The sequence below is a fragment of the Triturus cristatus genome, chromosome 10 (genome assembly GCF_964204655.1).
Source record: "Triturus cristatus chromosome 10, aTriCri1.1, whole genome shotgun sequence".
Taxonomy (NCBI): Eukaryota; Metazoa; Chordata; class Amphibia; order Caudata; family Salamandridae; genus Triturus; species Triturus cristatus.
In genome coordinates this window covers 817676045-817699544 of record NC_140593.1, presented here as the reverse complement: position 1 = coordinate 817699544, position 23500 = coordinate 817676045, and the positions used below count along the sequence as shown (strand labels likewise).

At 47.4% G+C, this 23500-nt stretch overlaps 1 protein-coding gene across 6 annotated transcripts in view; it reads left to right on the top strand.

Annotated features, from left to right (window-relative positions):
* RHBDF1 (rhomboid 5 homolog 1) overlaps positions 1-17336 on the top strand; it is a 430268-nt gene extending 412932 nt beyond the window's left edge. For all 6 annotated transcript variants that reach the window (XM_085628414.1, XM_085628412.1, XM_085628413.1 and 3 more), the window contains 3 exons: positions 2904-3004; positions 13457-13610; positions 16137-17336. In XM_085628414.1, the coding sequence (XP_085484540.1) occupies positions 2904-3004; positions 13457-13610; positions 16137-16556 (675 nt within the window). In that variant the 3' untranslated portion in view covers positions 16557-17336. The remainder of the gene's footprint in view (positions 1-2903; positions 3005-13456; positions 13611-16136) is intronic.
* Positions 17337-23500: the final 6164 nt, after the last annotated feature.

Sequence of the window (23500 nt, the reverse complement as noted above, 5' to 3'; positions counted from 1 at the left end):
GTCCTGGCTTTTAGATTAAATCTTGCATGCTGACATTTAGAGCCCAAACTTCCAATTCTAAAAGCACATACACAAGGCCCAGAATGCAACGTGCTGTTGGGCAGAAAGGCAAGATTGGATGAGAATCGCATGTGACGTGTCTGGTGGCATTTCTGGAAATGGAAGATGGACATATATTTTCATGAAGACACATTTACACCTTGCTTTTCCAGCCTTCTTTAGTCTATTACTTAAATTACATTATTTGTGATTCGAAGCGTTCCTATTTAAAAAAAAAAGAAATCCCTCTTTAAAACGTAATTTTATGTTCTTGTTGTCCATCTGCCTTAGCCGCAGAGAATGGGCTTGTTTTTATGAACTTGGCCGGACAAACTGCCACCATGTGTAACCCACCTTGACTGCCATCTCCTGTGTAATGTTGTTGAGTTGTAAGATAACAGTGGGGCAGAGTGTGCCTTGGGGCCTCCGACCTTTCAGTAAGGCAGAGGTAATGCATATGATGAGCATTTTACACCCCCTGACAGCACAGACACTTGGTTCATAATGGATATGCAGCGTGACACCCCTGACAATACACACACTTTTCACATAATGGATGTGAAGTGTAACAACCCCTGGCATCAGAACTTCCCTCAACGTCCCACAGGTGGACAGTTTTTGATATTCTAACAAGCACTGCCTCACCGTAAAAATGATCTGGCATAAGACTGAACACAAACATGGTAGCAAGCATGCCTAATGTTTTATTTCAGTGAGCCTTTGAAAGTTGCACTCATATGAAACACTGTTTTATAACGTTTCAGCTAATCCTGGGAATGTGAGCACATACACTACCTATTTTATACAATTGAAGTGTTTCTCTGCAAATGAAGAAGTGCATGTGTACCATTTTATTTGTTTACATTTAAAATGTTTCAGTTCTTAAAACTATTCCTTCAAGCGGAAAAATAAATCACTTTCTGTTTCCTTGCAGTGTGCAAATATAAAGTTAATTTAAACAGGAGAGAAATCATCACATAAATAGAGCCTGCAGCGTTTAACTCCGTTTCTCTTTTATTAATGGTTTCATGTGACCTGACAGGGGCTCGCTACGGGTGTGGAGCTTATGAGGCCTGTATAGGGTTCTTTAGCTTAACCTGCTGCCCCGGTCAAACTGGTGGCATGCTGAACAAGGCAGGTGGTACGGGTCACGGTGGCAGTTTATTACTGCTTGCACCATCTGCACGTTTTCCAGCACTGCCCGCTCCGCTCCGCTCTGCCATGCCTGCTGCTCTGCACCGGAACTCCACGTGCAGGATGAAAAGCGCGGTGCCAGGATGTGAAAGGCAGGTGGCTCTGAGACTTCTTGAGGAACAACGTCATCCTCCTTGGCCCGCCCACCCCTCCACAGCTAAACTCAGGCTAATCTGAGCAGCTAGTTTGGGTGAGGGAGGTCAACATAAAAAAAGGCCGAAATGCTCTCAACGATGTTAATGGGCTATTAAATTGCGATACTACCGGGGCGACCTACTCACTGGGCCTTGGCAAGCTACCGGTAGCTCGCGATCGACCGGTTGGAGACCCCAAATAGACCAAGTCTCCTAGGAAACCATGCGTTTCATAACAGAGGGTTAATTGTATGGCATTTTCCAGTCCTCCCCTCTGCCACCCATTTTGTGCGAATAAGTGCCAGGTCTTATGCCATTTCCATTTTCATGCTTTGGTACCTCCTCCACCAGTGGTTAATGTGTAAAAACAATAAGTGCCGGTGCTCTCGTCAGGAGGCAGCTTGCACCAATCCATTTCTCCTGTTAGCTCCGCCTAAAACAGAACCAACTATTAATCATGAAAGTGTGGTGAGTATGTGGCGTAATGGCCTGACCTGCCAACTTCGGAGCTGGGGAACCAGGTTTGAGTCTCGACGCAACATCCTGTGATTCTGGGCAAATAACTTAATCCCCCCGTGCCTAGCATAAATGAATGTGACCTCAAATGGTGCTCCTGAAAAGCACTGGTGTTGATGATTAAGTGCCAGTGCTGAGCACCGGAAACAACCGGCTCAAATTAAGCACTGACCTCCACTAGTTTTCCAGTTCACTTGCACCATTCGTTTAAAGTGAGTGATTCACAATGGTCATCAGTCAGGCTGTCATTTCTCTCCCTAGCATATGGTGCTAGACATTTGGCCCCAATGGCACATGCATTCTCATCATTGTTTACTTACAGCCTGGTATTTGATGCCAAAGTGAATGTCAAGATGACAGATATTCATTAATGGATTGTAACTAGGTGGATATCGGATGAACCCACATGATGACTTAGATATAGACCACAAAAGGGGAAGGTGGGCTAGTGGGGAGAGTCTGCCGAGAGTGAAGATATGGAAAATAATGCATGAGAGTGGAAGGCAGGCGGTCAAGTCATGCACCAAGGGAGGATGCAGTTACAGAGGGTGTGTGGTGTTGAGGAGGTCGACAGTAAATTATGGTGCAGGAGCCACTGACTGGCTGACAGTAAGTGAGGCAGAGAAAATCTTTAATACCATTCCGAATGGTCTTTGCTTCCATCTGCCTTCTCTTCGGTAGCCCGTTAAGCTCACCCCAGCCTGTAGAGTGTTTCAAAGTATATATCTCAAAGCCTACAAAAGGTGACAAACATGGATTCTGTGCAATATCGCAGAAAATAAAAATGAACAAATATGATTCTTACTATACAAGTGCGGGAACAGTTTTTTCTAAAAATAAGAGAAGTTATTATTCTCCACTTTCACTCCTGTAATTTTACCGTTCGCCTAACTCGTGCTGCACGATTGTTGTAATCTCTGCATGGAACCAAAAATGCAAAATTATGCCCAAGGTATCAAGCACGCCGCGTGACTTTTTAAAAAAGTGATTCATTTTTTGTGTCTACATTGTATGTTTCAGGTGCACTGTATGGATGACGTCTGCGGACTCCTGCCCTTCCTGAACCCCGAGATTCCCGACCAGTTCTACAGGCTGTGGCTGTCCTTGTTTCTTCATGCAGGGCAAGTATTGGCCAGTGATACGAGTCCTTTCCACAGACGGCCGGCAGCGTCTGACACGAGTTGTGTAGCGCACTGCAGATGTTAATGCTGACCTTCAAGTACTGCCATACTTTACAGCACACATTGTTGAACCTCAGAGCCATTTTTCGGCCGTGACACATATTGTTCACAGTTAAGAATGGCTTCATTGCACCCTGGCAGTAATTCACAGAAGAATCCCTGACAGGCATGAATCGTTTGCCCCATAATCCAGAGAATCTGCAGCAGTGAACTCGAAAGTGTGACACTACAAGCCCTGCAGAAGCAGCCTACAAACCTCTATCCTTAATACATGTTGAAGGTATAATTCGAGCCTGAGTAATACACTGTAGAGTGTGTCCAGTTCCCCACTTTCTGGTGAATAATTCTGTTACAGAGACCAAGTAGAGAGTAGCAAGGCAGAGAAGACTGACATTGTAACAACTTTAACCCCATGCACGTGTAGCTCCGCCTGGCAGGCACACTGATGCAGTACCCCAAGAGAAGGAAGAAAGCACACAGGAAAAGGTGAATGGCAACACTCCTGGTCTTCACCAATCAGAAGGCATACTGAACCTCTGAGTAAACCAGTCTCCGGCAGTGATCTCCTTCCATGCTCATTGGCCGATAAGGAGTCAGCTCCACAAATCTTAACCCCTTGCGTGCGGGTTTATTTCTCCCGCTGTGCGGGAGAAATAAACGGCGTTCGGGAACACGACGGCTCCCGGCCGTCGTGCGCACACGCCCACCGTAATGCACGACGGCCGGGAGACGTCATGCGCACTCAAGGGGTTAAAGGGTCAGTAGTTCCCTTTCTACAAAAAGCTGTAGACTGTTGTGGAACACTGCTGAGACAGAAAGGGAGAATTGAGGAGAGGATGTAGCCTTATGGCTAGAGCGGTCGACCTCGAAGCTGGGCAACTGGGCTCGAGTCTCGGCAACAACACTCAACATCATGCGATTCTGGGCAAATCACTTTAACTCCCCATGCCTAACAAAATTGAATGTGTTCTTCTGTAACGAAACTGGTGCTCATGTAAAGCGCTCTGATACCAGATGTCTCAGGTCCAGTTCGCGCTACATAAAACTCTAACAAATTTTGTGTATGTATGCCAATATTCTATATATTTAAACATTATTGCCTGCACGTGTAATTCCCCTCCCTATAGGTCTTGACCCAGACCGCAGCCTCTGAGGGCCTTTTTTATGAAGCCTTGCAACACTTTTACACTGCCGTTGCATCACTTTTAGTCACGCACCGGCGGCGTAAAAAACGAGCCACGTTGCGCCCTATTTACAAAGTGACACATCTAAGCAGATGTGTCTCTTTGTAGAACCCTGCGCTACATTATACCTACGTCAGGTATATTGTATGCAGGGTGGGCGTTCCCCCACAAGAAAGCCTCGTAGAAGTGGCACAGTGAAATCTAAAAGATTTCAGTCGGCCACTTCGAGGACGCCACTGCATCAAAACCTTAGACCTGCCTCTTAGCAGGCGTAAGGGTGACACAGGGCAATGTGAATCAGCCTACCCCGTGTATTGCTGGAGTTGTGTCATGCTTACGACACAACTCCAGCAATGCATGAGTTTTGCGGTGACAGTTGCATCAGGATTCTTGGCGCATCTGTAACTTCTTGCGACATGGAGCGCCGTACAGTAAATACGGCGCATTCATGGTGTCGCATGGTGGACGCAGCGAAAAGTGTTGCATCACTGCTTTCAGGCAGCAATGCAACACTTTTCATTGAAAGCAAGCATTGGCATAGCCAATAGGTCTCACCTTTGGGACCTTTTAAGTGTTTACCCACAGCTATTGGGTTTGCCAATGTTTTTAAGATATGGTGTAGAGCAGTGTGGCTGCTGTGCAGCATGTTGTAAAGTTATAATAAAGCGTTGTATTTTTTTAATTTTACATAAAACCAAGAAGATATTATGTAGAACTGAACGACCCTATTAAAAAAGAATGAACAGAACAAATGTCTTCTAGATTTTTTGTTCTTGTAGAAGGTTATAACTTGTTTTATGAAACATTTCCCATAGACTGATTTAGACATGTATGATTCATTGTCTCTATAGAATGTGTGTGATTTAATGTGCTCTGACACCCAATACTATTATGAGAAGTGCTAAAAAATACATGAATGTGAGAGGGGCTTGGATGAGATGGGCTTGGAAGAGATGAGGGTCATTTTGGAGGGGGGTAGTGAGGGAATCAGTTGAAAAGGAGGTTATGGGGGGTGGATGCGGCAGCAAAAGGATTATAACTCCGGGCGCCACTAGCAATAAAATTGGGTCTGCTCGTCCTGGTGCACAGCACTTTGCAAACACAACTTCGGTCAGGATCCGTGCCCATGTTCACGATAACCACCGATTATAGAAACGAGCATCATGTAAGTTTTGCAGCATGAATCTTTCTGGATTCACTATGCTGTGCATTATTCCGCGATCTGGTGGTTGGGTCCGGATTCGTAGTCTTTCTTTTTTTTTTTTTTTTTGTAGCCCAGGTGGGCGTCGACGTCCCACCATTTGGTGCACCTCTCGTGACGTCGTCGTGCTTCCTGCGAAGTCCCACCTTTGGGGCGCCATCTTCAGATTCTTTTTTCCGCCGTTGGGTCTGGATCGTCATCGAGAAGCTCCAGAGTTTTAGACGGAGGAAGAAGGAAAATACGCGAGTTTCATCGAAGGAGAACCTTTAGAAGACTACAGAGAGAAAGGTATTACAGCCGGGACGACGAAGAAGGAGGGGATCCTCGAAATTCTTCGACGCACAGAGGAAAATGCGCACTCAGAGGCTCTGAGCGCAATGGACAAGACACCATTTAAGTTCTGCCCTAACTGCCACCACAAGTTCGCGCAGAAGGACCAACATCCGGTCTGCAACCTTTGCCTGCCGTTCGACCACGAGAGCAAGGACTGCAACGCCTGTCCTGCCTTCGCGCCGAAGACTCTCCGGGTGAGAGAACGTCAGAGGAGAGCCAACTTCAGCATGGAAGGCAAGGGTAAGGCCCCATCGCTGTATGATCTGGGCCTATCCACCGACGATGAAGACAACATCGCCGAGGGACCTGATGTCTTCACGGTCGCAGAGACCGATAAGAAAATGCCTGACGAGGTAAGAGACATGTCGAGTACAAAACCACCGAAAGGGCCCCGAAAATCGGATGGTGACTATCGAAAAAATGAGTCAAAGTCCTCGAAGGAAACACCGGTGCCGAAAATTTCGACGTCCGTCAGTGGTTCAAAGGACAAAAGGCCGAGCGGTTCCTTCGAGAAGGACTCCCAGGTGCCGAAGACCGCCGAGAGGCAGAGTTCGTCGAAACAGACCCACGAGGTGGGACGTTCGGCGACGAAAGACAAGGCCGCGTCGACGCAAGCTCCGTCGAAGAGACCTGCGGTCGACGCCGAGCACATCTCAAGCATGGAGAAGAAAAAGAGGAGGCTCGAGGCGGAGATGGAGAGAATCCTTCAGAGGAAGAAGGAGTTCGACGAATGAATGAAACAATTCAAAATCCCAACGGTCCCGTCGACGGATGTCGTGGAGATCGAGGAGGAAGGGGATTTCGACGCCGAAGAGCTGTCGAGAGGTCCTGAAGAGGAGGAAGAAGGCACCTACTATGAAGGAGAAGGTGATGAAGAGGATCAGCAATCGTTCTACGGCTCGGCGCCGTCGACGAGTCAGGAGCTGGAATGGCAGGACATCGACACCGAAAACCCTGAAGAGCCCGCGGACTCGTATCCTTCGAGGCCTTCGCCGCCTGACGACATCGGGGCGTACAACATGGTCGTCAAGAGTGCTGCAGCAGCCTTTGGTGTGAAATTGGACGAAGAGAAGCCGAAAGCAGACTTTCTACTCGAAACTCTGCTCCCCATCCAGACGAGGAGCCAGTTCCTCCCCATGCTCCAAAGCGTGATGAACCAAGGGAAGGAGGCGTTTAAGGACCTGGGAACATGCCGGTCCATCACACCCAGAACGGAAAAGAAGTACAAGCACTCCTCGCAGGATCCTACTTACATCAAGGGATCGGTCACTGCAGATTCCATCATTGCTTCCACGACCAGGAAAAGAGCCAATGTGCCGGCGACCTCGGGGCCACCTCCTGATAAGGAGAGCAGAAGGATGGACCTCACTGGAAGGAAGGTAGAAAGAAACGCCGCAATGCACTGGCGCATGGCAAACTCAAACGCGCTACTGAACAGACACCAGTACCAGCACTGGGATGAGATGGGGGAACTAGTCAAGCATCTCCCAGAAGAGTACCGTCAAAGAGCTTCCCATCTAGTGGAGGAAGGGAAGAATATCGCCAACTCATGCATCAAGACTGCATTGGACGGGGCAAAAACTTCGAGCAGACTGATGGCCATAGGGATCACTGAAAGGAGGCAGGCTTGGCTCAGAATTTCTGGATTCAAGCAGGAAGTCCAGAATAACATACTGAACACCCCTTTCAACGGTGAAACGCTGTTTGGGGAAACTGTGGACGAGAAGCTCACCCAGCTGAAAAAGGAAAATGAGACAGCAAGATCCATGGGGGCCCTGCAATTCAGAGGAATGCGAAGAGGCACCCCAAATCGGAGACCCTACGGAAGGGGAGGAAGCCAGCAGGGTACGTCGCACCAGACATTCCAGCACGGGCAGCAGGGTGACAGTCACAGCCAGCAGGGACAGCAGAAGCAGAACTGGAAGTACCAGCCTCGAGGCCAGTCCTTTCGAGGGAGAGGAAACGGACGTGGCCAAAGGAGGAGAGGGGGAGACCAACCCTCATCTAAGTGACTACACACACAAAAGGACGCTCACCCACAGCATACCCTGAAGGGTGAAGCGCAATGTAAGAACACCAAGGGGGTTACACAAAACAAGCGCCTACGAGCATGCATCACTGGTAGGCGGAAGACTGGGCCTCTACCTTCAACAATGGCAACAAATAACCTCAGACAAATGGGTTCTCAACGTCATACAGCACGGATACTGCATAGAGTTAGAGAAAAGGCCTCCAAACAAGAAACCAAAGAGAAGACAGCGCTCGGGTCAAGAGCTCGCTCAACTCAGGGAGGAGACACTTCAACTACTGAAAAAGAGGGCCAAAGAACCAGTGCCACGCAGAGAAAGGAACAAGGGAGTGTACTCAAACTACTTCCTTGTACCAAAGGTGGACAAATCACTAAGACCCATCCTGGACCTAAGGTTCCTAAACAAATTCATAAAGACGCAAAAATTCAAAATGACATCACTACAAGAAGTGCTACCCCAAATACGAGGCGGAGACTTCATGTCCACCGTGGACCTCAAGGACGCCTACCTGCACATCCCAATGAACAGGCGACACAAAAACTTGCTAAGGTTCAACATCAACCAGGATCATTATCAGTTTACAACCCTGGCATTCGGCCTAAAGTCAGCCCCAAGGGTCTTCACAAAATGCCTTACAGCAGTAGCAGCGTACCTACGAAGGGAAGGGATTTATGTGTATCCTTACCTAGACGACTGGCTGGTCAAAGCAAGCACTCGCGACAAGTGCGAGGAGCAAGCAGAACGGGTGACAAGAACACTAACAAATCTGGGGTTCTCGACACACTGGGGGAAGTCATTGATAGAACCAGAACAGGTGAAGATCTTCCTGGGAGCGAAGATCAACACCATAGACGGTACGGTGATGCCCAGCGACAGAAGAACAATAGCCCTGCTGAACGAGATGCGTCTCTACCAGAAGGGGCGAGTTCTGACAGTGAGAACAGTGAGCAAGATCATGGGAATGATGGCGTCATGCATCCACCTAGTCCCCAATGTACGGCTTCACATGAGACCATTCCAAAAATGGCTGCAACAGCAATGGTCACAAGCAAGCGAGAGTTGGGAGGATCTAGTGGTTGTTACGCACGCGGTGCAGGAGGAGATAACATGTTGAACAGGGAAAACTTAACTACAGGAAAGACCTTGAAACCACCAAACCCAACTGTGACCATTACCACGGACGCATCACAAATAGGATGGGGAGCACACATGAACAAACTCAGGGTGAGGGGTCTGTGGACTCCGGCAGATGCGGTCAGACACATCAATTACCTGGAATTGAAGACTGTCCTGCTAGCCTTGAAGGCCTTCCAGAAACAGCTATACAACCAGAAAGTGTTGATACAGACGGACAATACGACTACCATGTTCTATATCAACAAGCAGGGAGGGACACAATTGTTCCCTCTTTCCTCTCTGGCACAGGAGATTTGGAAATGGGCCATCCCACTCAAGATAGACCTGCTGGCCATACACCTACCAGGGAAGGACAATGTGGAGGCAGACTGGCTCAGCAGACAGACATTGGCATCCCACGAGTGGGAGCTCAATGGACAGGAAACGCAGAGGCTGTTCCAGAGGTGGGGAACACCGACAATAGACCTGTTTGCAACACGCCTGAATGCAAAATGCCAAAACTTCGCATCCAGACAACCAGAACAGCAATCGCAAGGGAATGCCCTATGGATAAGTTGGTCAAAGACATTTGCCTACGCTTTTCCACCGATACCGCTGTTACACAGGGTGCTCGACAAGTGCAGAACCAGCAACATGACACTGATCCTAGTAGCACCGCAGTGGGCAAGGCAGACATGGTTCTCTCAAATAGTGGAAATGGCACAAGGCACTCCTCACAAATTCACAAGAAGAAAGGACCTGCTCTCCATGCAGAACGGAGAGGTCCTGCACCCAGAACCAGAGAGCCTCAGCCTGGCGGCATGGCTCCTGAAGACTTAGAGTTTGCTCACCTGAACCTACCTCCAAGCACTATGCGAGTGCTGCAGGAGGCAAGGAGACCTACAACACGAAAATGCTATGGGGAGAAATGGAAAAGGTTCACAATATGGTGCAGCAGAAATAAACTACATAATAAAATGACAACAGAGTCAACGGTGCTTAGATATCTCACACACCTACTAAAAAGTAATCTATGCTCATCCTCCTAAGGGTACACCTAACGGCAATCATAGCTTACACACGAGGGGAGAGAAGAGGAAGTCTCTTTACGTCACAGGTAGTAAAGAGGTTCCTGGAGGGGGCGAAAAGAATTGCACCACCAAAGAGGATGCCGCCACCGGCATGGAACCTCAACGTGGTCCTAACCAAGCTTATGAAGGCGCCGTTTGAGCCCATCCACAAGGCCACGCTGCAAATGCTGACAATGAAAACAGCCTTCCTGGTAGCGATATCCTCGCTGCGCAGAGTGAGCGAGCTGCAAGCACTGACACTGCAAGAGCCCTACATACAGATACACAAAGATAGGGTGGTTCTAAGAACAGACCCACACTTCATGCCTAAGGTGGTGTCGGCATTCCATATGAACCAAACAATTCAGATACCGAGTTTCTTTCAAAACCCCACGACAAGCGCAGAAAGAGCACTGCACACTCTGGACGCTAGAAGGGCAGTGATGCACTACATTGAGAGGACCAAAGAGCACAGGAAGACCAAGCAGCTCTTTGTCTCCTTTGCAACTAGTTTCCTGGGTAGACCCGTGACAAAAGCCACCATTGCACGATGGATTGCACTAACAATACAATTCTGCCACAAACAAGCAGGGCAGGAACTATCGGATGGGCCACGAGCCCACTCCACAAGGAAGAAGGGAGCAACTATTACCTTTCTGGCAAATACACCCATTCAGGACATATGCCTGGCGGCAACATGGGCTTCAGTGCACACGTTCACTAAGCACTATTGCGTGGACATTCAGATGAACAAGGAAGCACAAGTAGGACAGAAGGTGCTTCAACACATATTCAACAGCCAACACTCATCTACCACCCAGCCGCCACAAAGATAACAAACCGCTACAAAGTCTATGCACAGCATAGTGAATCCAGAAAGATTCACGCTGCAAAACGAATAGTTTCTTACCTGTCGGTGTAGTTTTGCAGCTTGAAGATCTTTCTGGATTCACTAGCGAACCCACCCACCTCCGCCAAGAAGATGAGGATGGAGATAGAGGTGGAAGGACAAAGAAGATCAGAATAATTGAAATAGTAAAGAGAATTGGAAAAGGAAAATTAAGACAACGCCTAGGGTTAAAAAACAAAAAAAAAAAAAAAGGAAGGGAAAAAAGAACCCGAAGATGGCGCCCCAAAGGTGGGACTTCCGCAGGAAGCACGACGACGTCACGAGAGGTGCACCAAATGGTGGGACGTCAACGCCCACCTGGGCTACAAAAAAAAAAAAAAGAAAGACTATGAATCCGGACCCAACCACCAGATCGCGGAATAATGCACAGCATAGTGAATCCAGAAAGATCTTCAAGCTGCAAAACTACACCGACAGGTAAGAAACTATTCGTTCTGGATCATGAGGTGAGCAGAAAGGCCCTTACCTCAGCATACTGCTCCCAACTGAGAACCTGCATGAGGTGCGCAGAGAAGCCCTTCACTCAGCATGCTGCCCACAACTGTGCCCTGCATGAGTTGCACAGAGAGGCCCTTACCTCAGCATGCTACCCCCTACTGAGACCATGCATGAGGTGCGCAGAGATGCCCTTACCTCAGCATGCTGCCCCCAACTGAGACCCTGCATGAGATGCACAGAGAGCCCCTTATCTCACCTCGCTGCCCCCAAGTGAGAACCTGCATCAGGTGCACAGAGAGGCCCTTACCTCACCATGCTGCCCCTAACATGCAGAAAAAATCCTGGAAGCTGGAGTTCACAGAAGCTGTAAGGTGCAGAAATGGCTGACCCGGAGTGGGGGGGAAGCTTCAGTGCGTGTGAGGAACCCCGAGAGGACTGTGTCTTATCTGCAGTCAGGTTCTGCATGCTCTCGATAGGGCAGTGTGTGACACAGCCTTCCTGGCTCAGCGACGCTGGCATAGCAGGGCAGAAGCGTTCCAAGACCACAGCTTTCTATATGTGGGGGCAAAGGAAACCACCGGCGGCTCCGCTCGCATAACAGCAGCCAAACAAGGGAAGGCACAAATAAAACAACTAGATCTGTAAAAAAATAATAAACTACAGGTTGTGCAGTCAAAAACCAAAAGGAGGACAAGACTGGAGAACGGAAGCCGTGGGGTGAGAATGCGTGGTACCGATAAGGATTAGAATGAGAGACAACCTCTTCATGTCAACCCGGCAATCCCGCAAGGTTACACAACAATGACAGCACAGGCCTTAAAAGAATGACAGACACCAGCATCATGGGGCGAAGGAGAAGGCAAGTCATCGGCGCTCCTAACCCGGGGCTCACAATGCCCCAGGGCCTGTCCTGCACTAGCGGGCGCTCAGTGGGTCTGCTTAACCACACCCGGTGCCAATGGAATTACGCGTCAGGGAATGGCCGCAGCAAAGTTGACAAAATTGTGCAGCAAAAAGAAGGCAAATTACGCCGTGTAAAAGTGGCACGTTTCGTCACAGTATAACTTCCTTACTTTGTCCTTTTTACACTGATTAAGAGTGTCTGAGCAAAAGCTTTTCCCTCATTAGTACCAGTTTATTACCAAAATACAGCAATAAGCAAATAAAAGCGATAAATCAAACTTTACGAAGAGCCTTATACTGCAGCGCAGGACTCGTTGCAGCGTTAGAGTTAGAAACTATTTTTGTTACGCAACAAATGATGGATTATGTAGCTAATGCGGCAAATACATAATTATGTGGAAAACGGTCAGCCGCAAAAATCACATAATTTCAGTGTCCTCACTATACCCTGCACAAAGTTTTACACAGCGCCTTGGATTTCTAGCTTAAAGTACCAGCAGATGTTAAATGGGTCGGTTTACCCGTATCCTGACCACAGGTTTCCATGGTTGAATCTCCACAATGCCAAGGCTGTCGTGCTGTACCAGCGGGTGCTCAATGCATTGATTATCTAATTCCGTCCCATAGGTTTGCACGATGCCCCTGAACCTCCACCATGGCACAGCCTTGGTGCAGAAAAATGGTGCGGCAAGGTGGCCATGTCATTTTTGCTTGATGACTTATGTGAACGTATGGGTCACCATGCTGTGCGCGCATAGGAAATGACAAAATGACAGCAACATTTACATGCACTGCAGAGACAGCCTGCATCTGCCTCTTGATGGCAAGAAAGATGCCCCTGCGCGCTGCTGCTCGCTCCCGCAAGGTGGATGCCAACCATGCATGAGTGTGAGGAACAGTGCAGACCGATTTCTAGCGTTCATCTCCTAGTGTAGCGCATGCGCGCTGCGCTAGGCTCAACCTAAAAAGCCCTGAGTGTTTATGATTTTCTACATCTCTTTGACAGACTTTGCTTCCCTTTCTCTAAAATAAGGAGTTATGTTATCTTATAACTATTTGTAAAGCACGCGTCTCACCCTTGACTGTATCCTGACTCGTGTGTAAATCTAAATAAGAAAATATTATATAACTAATGATGAGCAGTAGTCAGAAATATTTTACCTCATTTGATTAATTGTGTTATTGTCTTTGCATTCTTCTATTGCAGAATCCTTCACTGTTTAGTGTCTGTGTGTTTCCAGTTAACTATTTTACGAGACTTAGAAAAATTAGCAGGCTGGCACCGCATCTCCATCATCTACCTTCTCAGCGGGATCACCGGGAATCTCACCAGTGCTATATTCCTGCCCTACAGAGCTGAGGTAATTACCTATTGAACTGCATATAAAATGGGACATTTCCTTACAAAGGTAAAAGAAAGTCATTTCAACAATGAAAAATGTGTTCTCAATTAAATAGTTGTTTTCCCCGGTGATGCTTCTTTTTGACTGGCGAAAAGGTTTTGAATTTAATAATCTCTGGTTACAGCATCGTAGTAGTGAAAAATTGGGGCAGATAAATATAAGTATAATGTTAAAGGTTAAAGTTAGAGTTTGATTAAAAAAGAAGGGAAAATGTAGTGATAGTAATAGGGTGTGGGAAAAGGAAACACAGAAGGTTAGGATGGGTGACAGGTATTGCTTGAGGCAGGGGTGGCAACATAAGAAAAAGGGTGTCAAATCTAGGCAAGTTTTAAGAATAACCACTGATTATGCATAACAGTTAATTTTTGATTCACTGTGCGTGCGTTTATTTCATGTGAATATCTTCAAAATCGTTCTTTGATTTGGTTCTTTTGGGACAACCATGGAATAAGAAATAGGTGTTGTTGCAAAAAAAAACTACCTGGTAAACACTTAAAAAAACAAGCATTTGCAATGCAGTAGGTCTTGCATTTATGTGCGTAAACACTGCTTGCAGGCTTTGTAAACACATAAAAGGCATTATGATTTACAACGCCAATAGCTCAAACTCTCGCAAATATGAGACCTATTGCATTGCAAATGTTTTTATTTTGTTTTGCTTGCAGTACTTCATGTGTTACAGTTTAAATCTGTGTGTAGTTAAGGAGCAGCATGGCGCACTGTTGAATTGTTTTTTAATAATGATTAAAAAGGTAATTTATGCGAGATTCGCTAATGCGGGGCATGGATGGCTGTTGGAAAATAAAATAAAAATGATTTATAAGTAAATTTAAGCGAGATTCGTAAATGCATAAAATACCGACATTTTTAAGAACAAACAAAACAGCAGTGGTGGGGTCCTGAGAGCACTGTGGGAGCGATGAAAACTGCCCCACTTAACCTCCTCCCATATGAAGGAGGCACCATTGTCTCTCCTCCTTGTCCCTCGTTGTAAAAAAAAAAGTGAGCTGTGTGGAAAGAAATTTGCGCGTGCTGCGTTTGTGAAACTGAAAGCACGCTTAAATTAAACACAAGTAGCGGCCGCCATTGCTTGAAGAGCGATGCCTTTGCTGAAGCGCGAGTGTGGAGCTAGTTGAAACAAAACATGTTTAATTAAAATCCAAGGGAGCCTGCTGTGAGGAAAAAAAAGCTGTGCCCGCCTTCGGCACCTGCTGTGGGGAAAAATAGCGGCGGCTGCCATTATTTGTATTATGCCTGTGTTAGGAGTGGGATGCGGTGTTAAATGATTAAAAAGTTAATTAATGCGAGGTTCGTTAATGCGCAGCATGGTGCGCTTTTGGAAAATAAAAAAGTCTCTGCTCCTTGTCCCGAGAAGTCAAAAAAAGGCGAGCCGTACAGAAAGAAAGGCCTGTGCTGCCTTTTTGAAACTGAAAGCATGCTAAAAATTAAACACAAGAAGCGGCCGCCATTGCTCAAGCAGTGGCGCCACTGCTGAAGTGTGAGTGTGGAGCTGGTTGAAAAATACATTATTAATTAAAATCCAAGGGAGCCATTGTGAGGAAAAAAAGCTGTGACCGCCATTGTTTGTATTGCGCCATGCTTTGCTGAAACATTAAGCACGGTGCCCCAGTGATGAGGAGCAGAGGGTTTAAAAGCGGTCCCCGGGCAATGAGGAGCAGAGAGTTGAAAAGCTGTGTCCCGGGCGATGAGGAGCAGAGAGTTGAAAAGTGGTCCCCTGCAGGAAAGCACCTACTGTGTGCAATAGTAGAAAGTCATTTAAAAGAAATAGTGCTCACAGAGTGTATATAAAACACACAGAGTAACAACACTTAAAAGGGCCAGTCCTTATGGGAGGTTACAAAAGGAGAAAAGGAGGTATTAAGGAGGCACTACTCAGTGTATTCATGAATGAAAAGCAACCATTTAGAAAGGACAATAACAGGAGCCAATTGAAAAGATGTGCGGAACATGGGCGGAGTTTCAAGTCCATACCTGAATACAGGATGTCTCGAGACAGGATAAGGGGATATGGGAGGTACCTGAGTCTTCCATTAAATAGAAAAAAAACATGTTATATCACATATTCAAAGATAACCAAACAAGATGATGGCTTTGAAAAAGAAGGATATAAAAGGGAAAAGTGGATGTGAAAATGTAAAACCGAGCAATCTTTATATCCTGGTACCTCTGTGTAAATTCCACGATTTGAGAATTGTTTACTACGCTTTCATGGTAAATCTTTTAAATGAAATGTGCTAGTAAGCTCTCAAAGTCCATGTAAAGTTGATGTTTTGATCATACAATAGTGCTCCAAAACAATTTATGTAGCTAATTTCACTGCAGATGTTTCGCTATGAGACTTGTGGATGCAGGCTGAAAGACCAAGTGTATGCCTTTTTGATGTCTGCTGTTGAAATGAATGCTAATGATAAACTGCTTTAGTGTGCCATCTGTTCAGTTCATTAATCTGTTGTCCCTTGGTAGGTTGGCCCAGCAGGATCTCAGTTTGGAATTCTGGCGTGTCTCTTTGTGGAACTCTTTCAGAGTTGGCAGATTCTGGCAAGTCCCTGGCGTGCATTCTTCAAACTGCTGGCAGTTGTTCTTTTCCTGTTTGCATTTGGCCTTCTTCCCTGGATCGACAACTTTGCACACATCTCAGGCTTCATCAGTGGATTTTTTTTATCTTTTGCCTTCTTACCATACATTAGTTTTGGCAGGTTTGACCTGTATCGGAAACGCTGCCAGATTATCATATTCCTGCTTATATTTTTTGGACTGTTCTCAGGATTAGTGGTTTTGTTCTATTTTTACCCGATCAAGTGTGAATGGTGCGAGTACCTCACTTGTATTCCATTCACCGATAAATTTTGTGAGAAATATGATCTTGACGCTCAGCTTCATTAAAGAAATGGACCTGCTTTTCTATGCTGGAAAGTGACATTTTTATGATATTATAAATCCCTGAACAGTTTTTAATTATCTGAAAAGCTTGATCATCAACTCTGACATTTAATTAAAATGCAATATTTAGCACTTGACAAAGCCATTTGTGCCTTGTCAGAAGACACCCGACTTTTCTGAATACAGAACAATTGTGCCTTACTGTAGTTCACTTTATTGAACCATTTTGTGTTGCCATATTTTTGTAATACTAATTTCAGTACTCTGTAACCAGTTTTGTTTACTACTGCTATGGTGGTGATTAAATTTACGAAGTAGCGTTTTAGCTACCACTAACTGATGCAAAACAAAAAAGAAAAGTGTACGACTGTTTGTCTTATTTATTATTACCCAAGGAATATTTCTTTTGTGATTCCTTTAACTGTTCTGGAAACAGTAGAATTACCAGTCTTGGCCTTTTTGATCTTAGTATTTTTTGGGGGGTCAGCAGTTACAAAAATATACAATTTCTAACTTAGCTCTGTCATCCTTCTTTGCCTGGTCAAAAGTGAACAATGTGTACTTTGCCACTGTCAGTGCTGGTTCTACAATCAGCAGAAGGAATGAAAATTGAGCACCGAAGGCTGCCACAAGAAATTATACCGCATACAGGTTTCTTTTTAAACAATAATTATTTCATCCTACAATGTCTTGTAATGGAAGAACTTGCAATATGGTTGTTTAATATTCTGTAAATTTCCAGAAACAATAAGGTTCCAGGTTATTAAAGAAATAACATTTTTACAAGTGTGTCCCATTTGTGTAAAAATATTTGTGATACAATTATAACCACACCTGTGAAATGTTTCTGCCAGAATTTGGAAAGCTTTATCGCAAAAGGAAGGCATACGCGAAAACGAAGAGATGGGCAGCCTAATTAATTTTCTTTAATGATGTACGTCTGGAGATTATTAGCAGTAGACTGAATAGCCTCAATTAACACCTTGATGCCCAATTGTTTTCAGGCTGTTTGATAAGCGCTATTTAACTGATCACATAAATGACATCACAAAGTATACAAGGACAAGCTTTAAAGTGCTTCACTCGACATTACATTGATAATTAATTGATCACACAGACCAATATCCGTGTTAGAATGTGATCCAAAGTAACTAATGTTGTTGATTATACATACAGAAGTAGCAATGGCATCATGAGACTAAGACTATTAACCTAGAAAAGACATAGGGCCATATTCTCAAGGAGCTATCGCAGAGTTATTGGCACTTTATCGCTTCCAAAGTCACGATAAATTCATCGCCCCATTCACATGCTGGTGCAAACAGCCTATAACACCAGTTTTCCGGCGATAGCATCCTCAAAAAAACTTTGCCACAGACGACCCCGGCAACTATCGCTAATTAGATGCAGAGTAGGCGTTCCCAAGCAAAAAGCTGCGACAACACCACTCCACAACATTCTCAACTACCAGACACATCGGCAATAAGAACACAAAACATGAGATAAGGTGAGTTAGCACCAGGAAACTAACACCTGCTCTGACCTGGTGTAAAGGGAGCACAGCCCAAAGCCAAACATGAAGAACAACAGATGCACCCGGGCAACTGAACATGCAGCCCGGAGTCCCAATAGGGCAACAACACCCACTGCCACCACACACAGGACCCCACCCCCCCAGAACCCCCACCCCCGGACCACCACAGAGGCAGCACAGACAGAGATAGCGGACCCACAGGAAACCCACCAGCCTCAACCCCAGAGGATGCCATTGCCCACTACAGGCTCCAAAGGACAACCATCCTCCGCATCCTGACCATCATCGCCCAACAGGCCAACACAGCGGACAACCAACATACCACCCCACACAAAGCTGCTGGCTGTGCTGCAGCTGTTGGCCTCTGGTACGGGGGTACCAGAGGCCAACAGGTGCATCTGGCACTGGGGTACCAGGCTGATAATGGCATCCAGGACAGGTGTGAGGGACTTGGATGCGGCTGACTGTGAGACTGCTCAGACTCTGGCGGGTGTTGGTTGGGGGAACCAACACCTGCCAGAGTCTGAGGAGTCTCACAGCCAGCCACATCCAAGTCCCTCACACCTGTCCTGGATGCCATCATCAGCCTGGTACCCCAGTATCTATACGTCCAACACAATGCGCAGGATCCGCTGGAGACCAAGCAAGGACCATACACCATAGCTGGATGCATGCACGTGTTGGGGGCAATACACAGCACACATGTCTGACTTGTGCCCCCTGGTGACACAGCACACAATCACCGCAACAGAAAGCACACGCATCCCATCAATGTGCAGGAAATAGTGGGCCACCAGGGACTCTTCACCAATGTCGTCGCCAACTACCCAGCCAGTGTGCATGATTCCTTCATCCTCCCACAGTCCATCATCAACCAGCGCTACCAGGATGGCACCAGCGGAAATGCACAGCCCTTTGGCAAGTTCCAAATGAATACCACACACACCTCAACTCCACAACCATGCAACTCACAACTCTGGCAATACACACGTCACAAAATCACATACAAAATGCAAAATAACAAGCCCACCCACCAGACACGACAGAACAACTTACAATGGTAACCTGGGCAAGCCGTGAACATGAGCCATCAACGGCATGGCACCCTAGACAGACAATAGCGGAATGTGGGGAGAAGAGGGAACCAGGCATGTGTGAAGGAGGCAGGAGAACCATGAATGGGAAAGTACACATTGCCAAGAGTGGCTGCGATGTGCTGGACAGACCGCAGTATGCAGAACACACCCATATCCATGGCAAAATACACCGCTGGTGAATGGAGTGTAGTGGACAGTGGACGCAACCATGTCACCCCAGCCAGTGGGGGTGTACGCGGAAATGTTGCCTGTTACGCCCCCCCGGAAGCGTGAGCGGAGTGGGATGGCCCGGCGTACGCCAGGCCAGCGGAGGGGTTTGAATAAAAAGCACGTAGCCCTGGGCGTGGTCCTCTTCCGGAGTGCCCAACATCTCTGCCAGGGCGGCGCCTCTCACCCCACCACGAGGCCGATGCCGTCCTCGTGAACAGAGTTGCCTGGAATCCTGTGCACCTGCCGTACCATGGGCCCACTGGAACTCGAACCCGTCAGGCCCGCGCAGCCAGGCCACACTGATCACCTGCCGACACTGGCATGTGTCACGGAGGGCCCACCACGTGCAGGCGCAAGCTCCAAGCCCTAGCCCCGCGACCCTGTCAGCCTCTCAGACCATCACGGCCTCCATGACACAGGCCCGCTTAACTCCATTATCCAGTATTAGGGGTGTCTTTCATAGATTCACATGCCTGAATCATTCCCCGTCGTCGAGACGGGAGCCTCCGGTACATAGAAAAGTAATGTCCTATAGACATACATAGAGAAAAATAGGCCTAAGGGCCTCCCCTTAGTAGCCTACCCTTGTCCTTATGTAAAAAGGACCAAACTCTTAGAGCCAGCCAATCAGCTATCACCTCCCTCTAGAACCTTCCTGACAGGAGCCTCAGTCCCTCAGATTTTCTACCGCCCGTTGTGCTAGGGAGTCTCCAGCCTGAGTTCTCCTCAGGATCTCTTCAAAACCAACTTGTTCACTTTTAAAAGTGAGTTCTTTCTTCAAAATCTTGAACAGGATTACTTCAAGCCACTTATCACTGCAGTAAGTGATTTATTTCTTCAAAATTCTGGCATGTCTGAATCCCAGAAGAAAGCCCTTTTCAGGGCCTGCTCTTCATGTGGGAAGAAAAGGCTACATGTGGATGACAAGCATGACCTCTGCCTATATTGCCTTTATCCTGACCACATACCTAAAGACTGTAAGATATGTAGGTCTTTCCCTCACAAGACCTTGAGGGACAGAGAGGGTCACCTGCTCATCTGGCTGGACAGGCTTAAGGAGAAGGAAAATGTGGAATCCTCAGAGGGAAGCTTTTCAAGGACCTCTGAAGTCTCCCTGAAGAGGCCAAGAGTGGCGTCCCCTGGCCCCTCAGACACTCCTCCTATGAAGGCACAAAAGAAGTCTTCAGAGGCGAGATCGACAAAATCTTCAGTGTCTGAAAAGGATTCTCAGGCTTTTAAGAAGCCTACCCAGTCGTCCAGCAAACTTGCGACATCCTCCTCAGCGCAAAAAAGAGTTGTGGCGCCAGTTTATGTCTCCACAGCGACGACGACTGTGTCAACGACGACAGCGTCGTCGGTCTTCTCGTCGACGACGACCACTCCTTCATCGTCGTCAGCAGGTAAACCTATTCCATCTATAATACTGCTGAAGCCGTCGTCGACGCCCAAAAGCGCGTCGACGACGAAGATTGCCCCGTCGACGACGACATCATCGAGGAAGAGCCCCCCGTCGACGGGAGTGTTGAGGACGAAGACGAAGACGACGAAGACGTCGACGAGGAATGAATCGTTGACGAGCGCATCGTCGACGAAAGCATCGTCGACGAAGAAAATATCGTTTACGGAGGCACTGTCGACGAAGGTCAAGCCGTCGACGAGGGTACCGTCGATTGAGGAATCGTCGTCGACATTGGTCATTACTGAGCCATGGAAGAAATCCAAGCTGATAGAAACGTCGTCTATGACCCTACCACCGTCGACAACACCAATGACGACGGCAGGGGATCCTGCAAAAGGTTCTGTGTCTGGCAAACTGACCAAGAAGCAGATTACACCAGAAACAACGTCACCAAGTAAGGTGCAAACTCATTTGCCTACGGAGATTCTCCAGAGTGAGGAATCTGAAGGAGAACTCCTGGATCAGGCTACTTCCCCTTCAGACCTTCACGTGAAATGTCAGAGCACGGACGAAGAACAGGAGGAGATGAGCTACCAGGAACACTCTTTCCGAGCTCCGGTTCGCACGGAGGTCACCCCGATGGTATGCCTTCCCGTTTCAATTGTAAATGACCTTAAATACCTTATCCAGGACTACAAACAGCGTTTCCCGGAATCACCGGCAACTGAGACAGGGGGCCCGACGCCTACTACAAATACACCAGCGGCAGCCCCAAAACAGACACGGCCAACTACTCAGGTCCGCCAAGAGAAAGTGCCACCTCAGGTGATAGAATCATCAGATGAGGAGGCTGAAGAAATGGAAGAGGGGGAAGTCCAAGAAGACCACACGGATCACGATGAGGAGGAAGAGTATGTGGCATCTTCCCCAGCTTCACCCCAACCGCGCCAAGCAGATTCACCGCCAGTGGATATTGGCGGTTTCCATAGAATAGTGGAAAGAGCAGCGAAGCGATTTCATATGGTGATGGAATCGACTGAGACCGAGTGCTTCTTACATGACTTCAAAGAGCAAACAAAGAAGACAACGAAGTCGATCCCAATAATAGAATTTCTCTGGGACCAGGGGAAGAAACTGATGCTGACGCCGGCGTCTGTACCTGCGGTTGTTCCACGCCTGGATAAAAAATACAAGGCTCCAACCACAGCGCCAGCTTGCCTTAATGGGCACCCGAAACCGGATTCGGTCATAACCCAGGCGGCCCAAAAGAATTCTCGCAACCCTTCCTCTCCTCTGTCAGCCCCACCGGACAGGGAAGGCAAGAAGTTGGACACGATCGGTAAAAGGTTTACTACGACATCGGCCATGACCATCAAGGTGGCCAACTCCATAGCCCTGTTAGGGCGTTATAACCGCCAGCTTTGGGAAGATATAGCCCCATATATAGCGGAACTGCCAGACACAGTTCAGGAGGAGGTCAAGGCACTGCTTACGGAGGGTCAAACCTCGGCAGCTGAGATCATTGATTGTGCCATAGATGTAGCCATGACTGGCTTTCGACAACTAGCTGGGGCAGCAGTCCTGCGCCGTCAGGGATGGCTTAAGGCAACATCATTCAGGCAAGAGGTGCAGACAAAGGTGCTGGACATGCCCTTCGACGGCCAACACCTTTTCGGGGACAAGATTGACGAGGTGCTCCAAGCAATCAAGAAGGACACTGATACTGCTAGAGCACTTGGTACTTTGCAGGCAAGGAATCAGTCCTTTCGAGGCAACAAATCCAGGGGCCAGTCCTCCTACAGGGGATCCTATCAAAATAGGTCCTCGTATTCCTACCAGAATAAATCCCAGTACCAACAGAAGCAGCAACAAGGTCGTCGGACTTCTTATGGGAGATCAAACTTCAGGGGCAAAAACCAGAAGAGGGGCACTGGCGGACGCCAGTGACCAATTACTCCAGCCAGTCCAGCAACTATATCCCTCATTAAAGATTGGAGGAAAATTGACCCATTTCCTAGAAAATTGGCATTTCATCACCACAGATTGGTGGGTACTCCAATTAATAAGATTTGGCCATTCCCTGGAATTCACCACCATCCCACCTGCAACCCCTCCCCGCAGGCTTCCGCACAAACATCTACGACTGCTGCTCCAAGAAATATCTGCGATGTTGAAGAAAGGAGCGATCGAGCGAGTTCCATCGTCTCAAAGAGGGAAAGGATTCTATTCCCGCTTCTTTCTTATACGCAAGAAGGAGAAAAAGTGGAGGCCCATACTAGACCTCAGGGCACTCAACTCTTTCCTGAAGAGTCAGTCGTTCAGGATGGTGACGATCCAAGAAATACTAGGCATTATAGAAAAAGGAGATTTTATGACATCTTTGGGTCTCCAGGATGCCTACTACCACATCCCGATCAAGGGGCACAGAAAATTCCTGAGATTCGAGGTGGCAGGACAGCACTACCAATTCAAAGTCCTACCGTTTGGCCTCAAATCCGCACCGCGGATTTTCACCAAGTGCCTTTCACCTGTGGCAGCTTTCCTGCGTCAAATGGGTCACCAAGTCTTCCCCTACCTCGACGACTGGCTGGTAAAGGCACCTTCAGCTGCAGGCGCGACCGAATCCTCCAACGCCTGCACCAATCTTTTTCAACAACTAGGATTGACTCTCAATCACGAGAAATCCTGTATGTCCCCAACAAGAAAC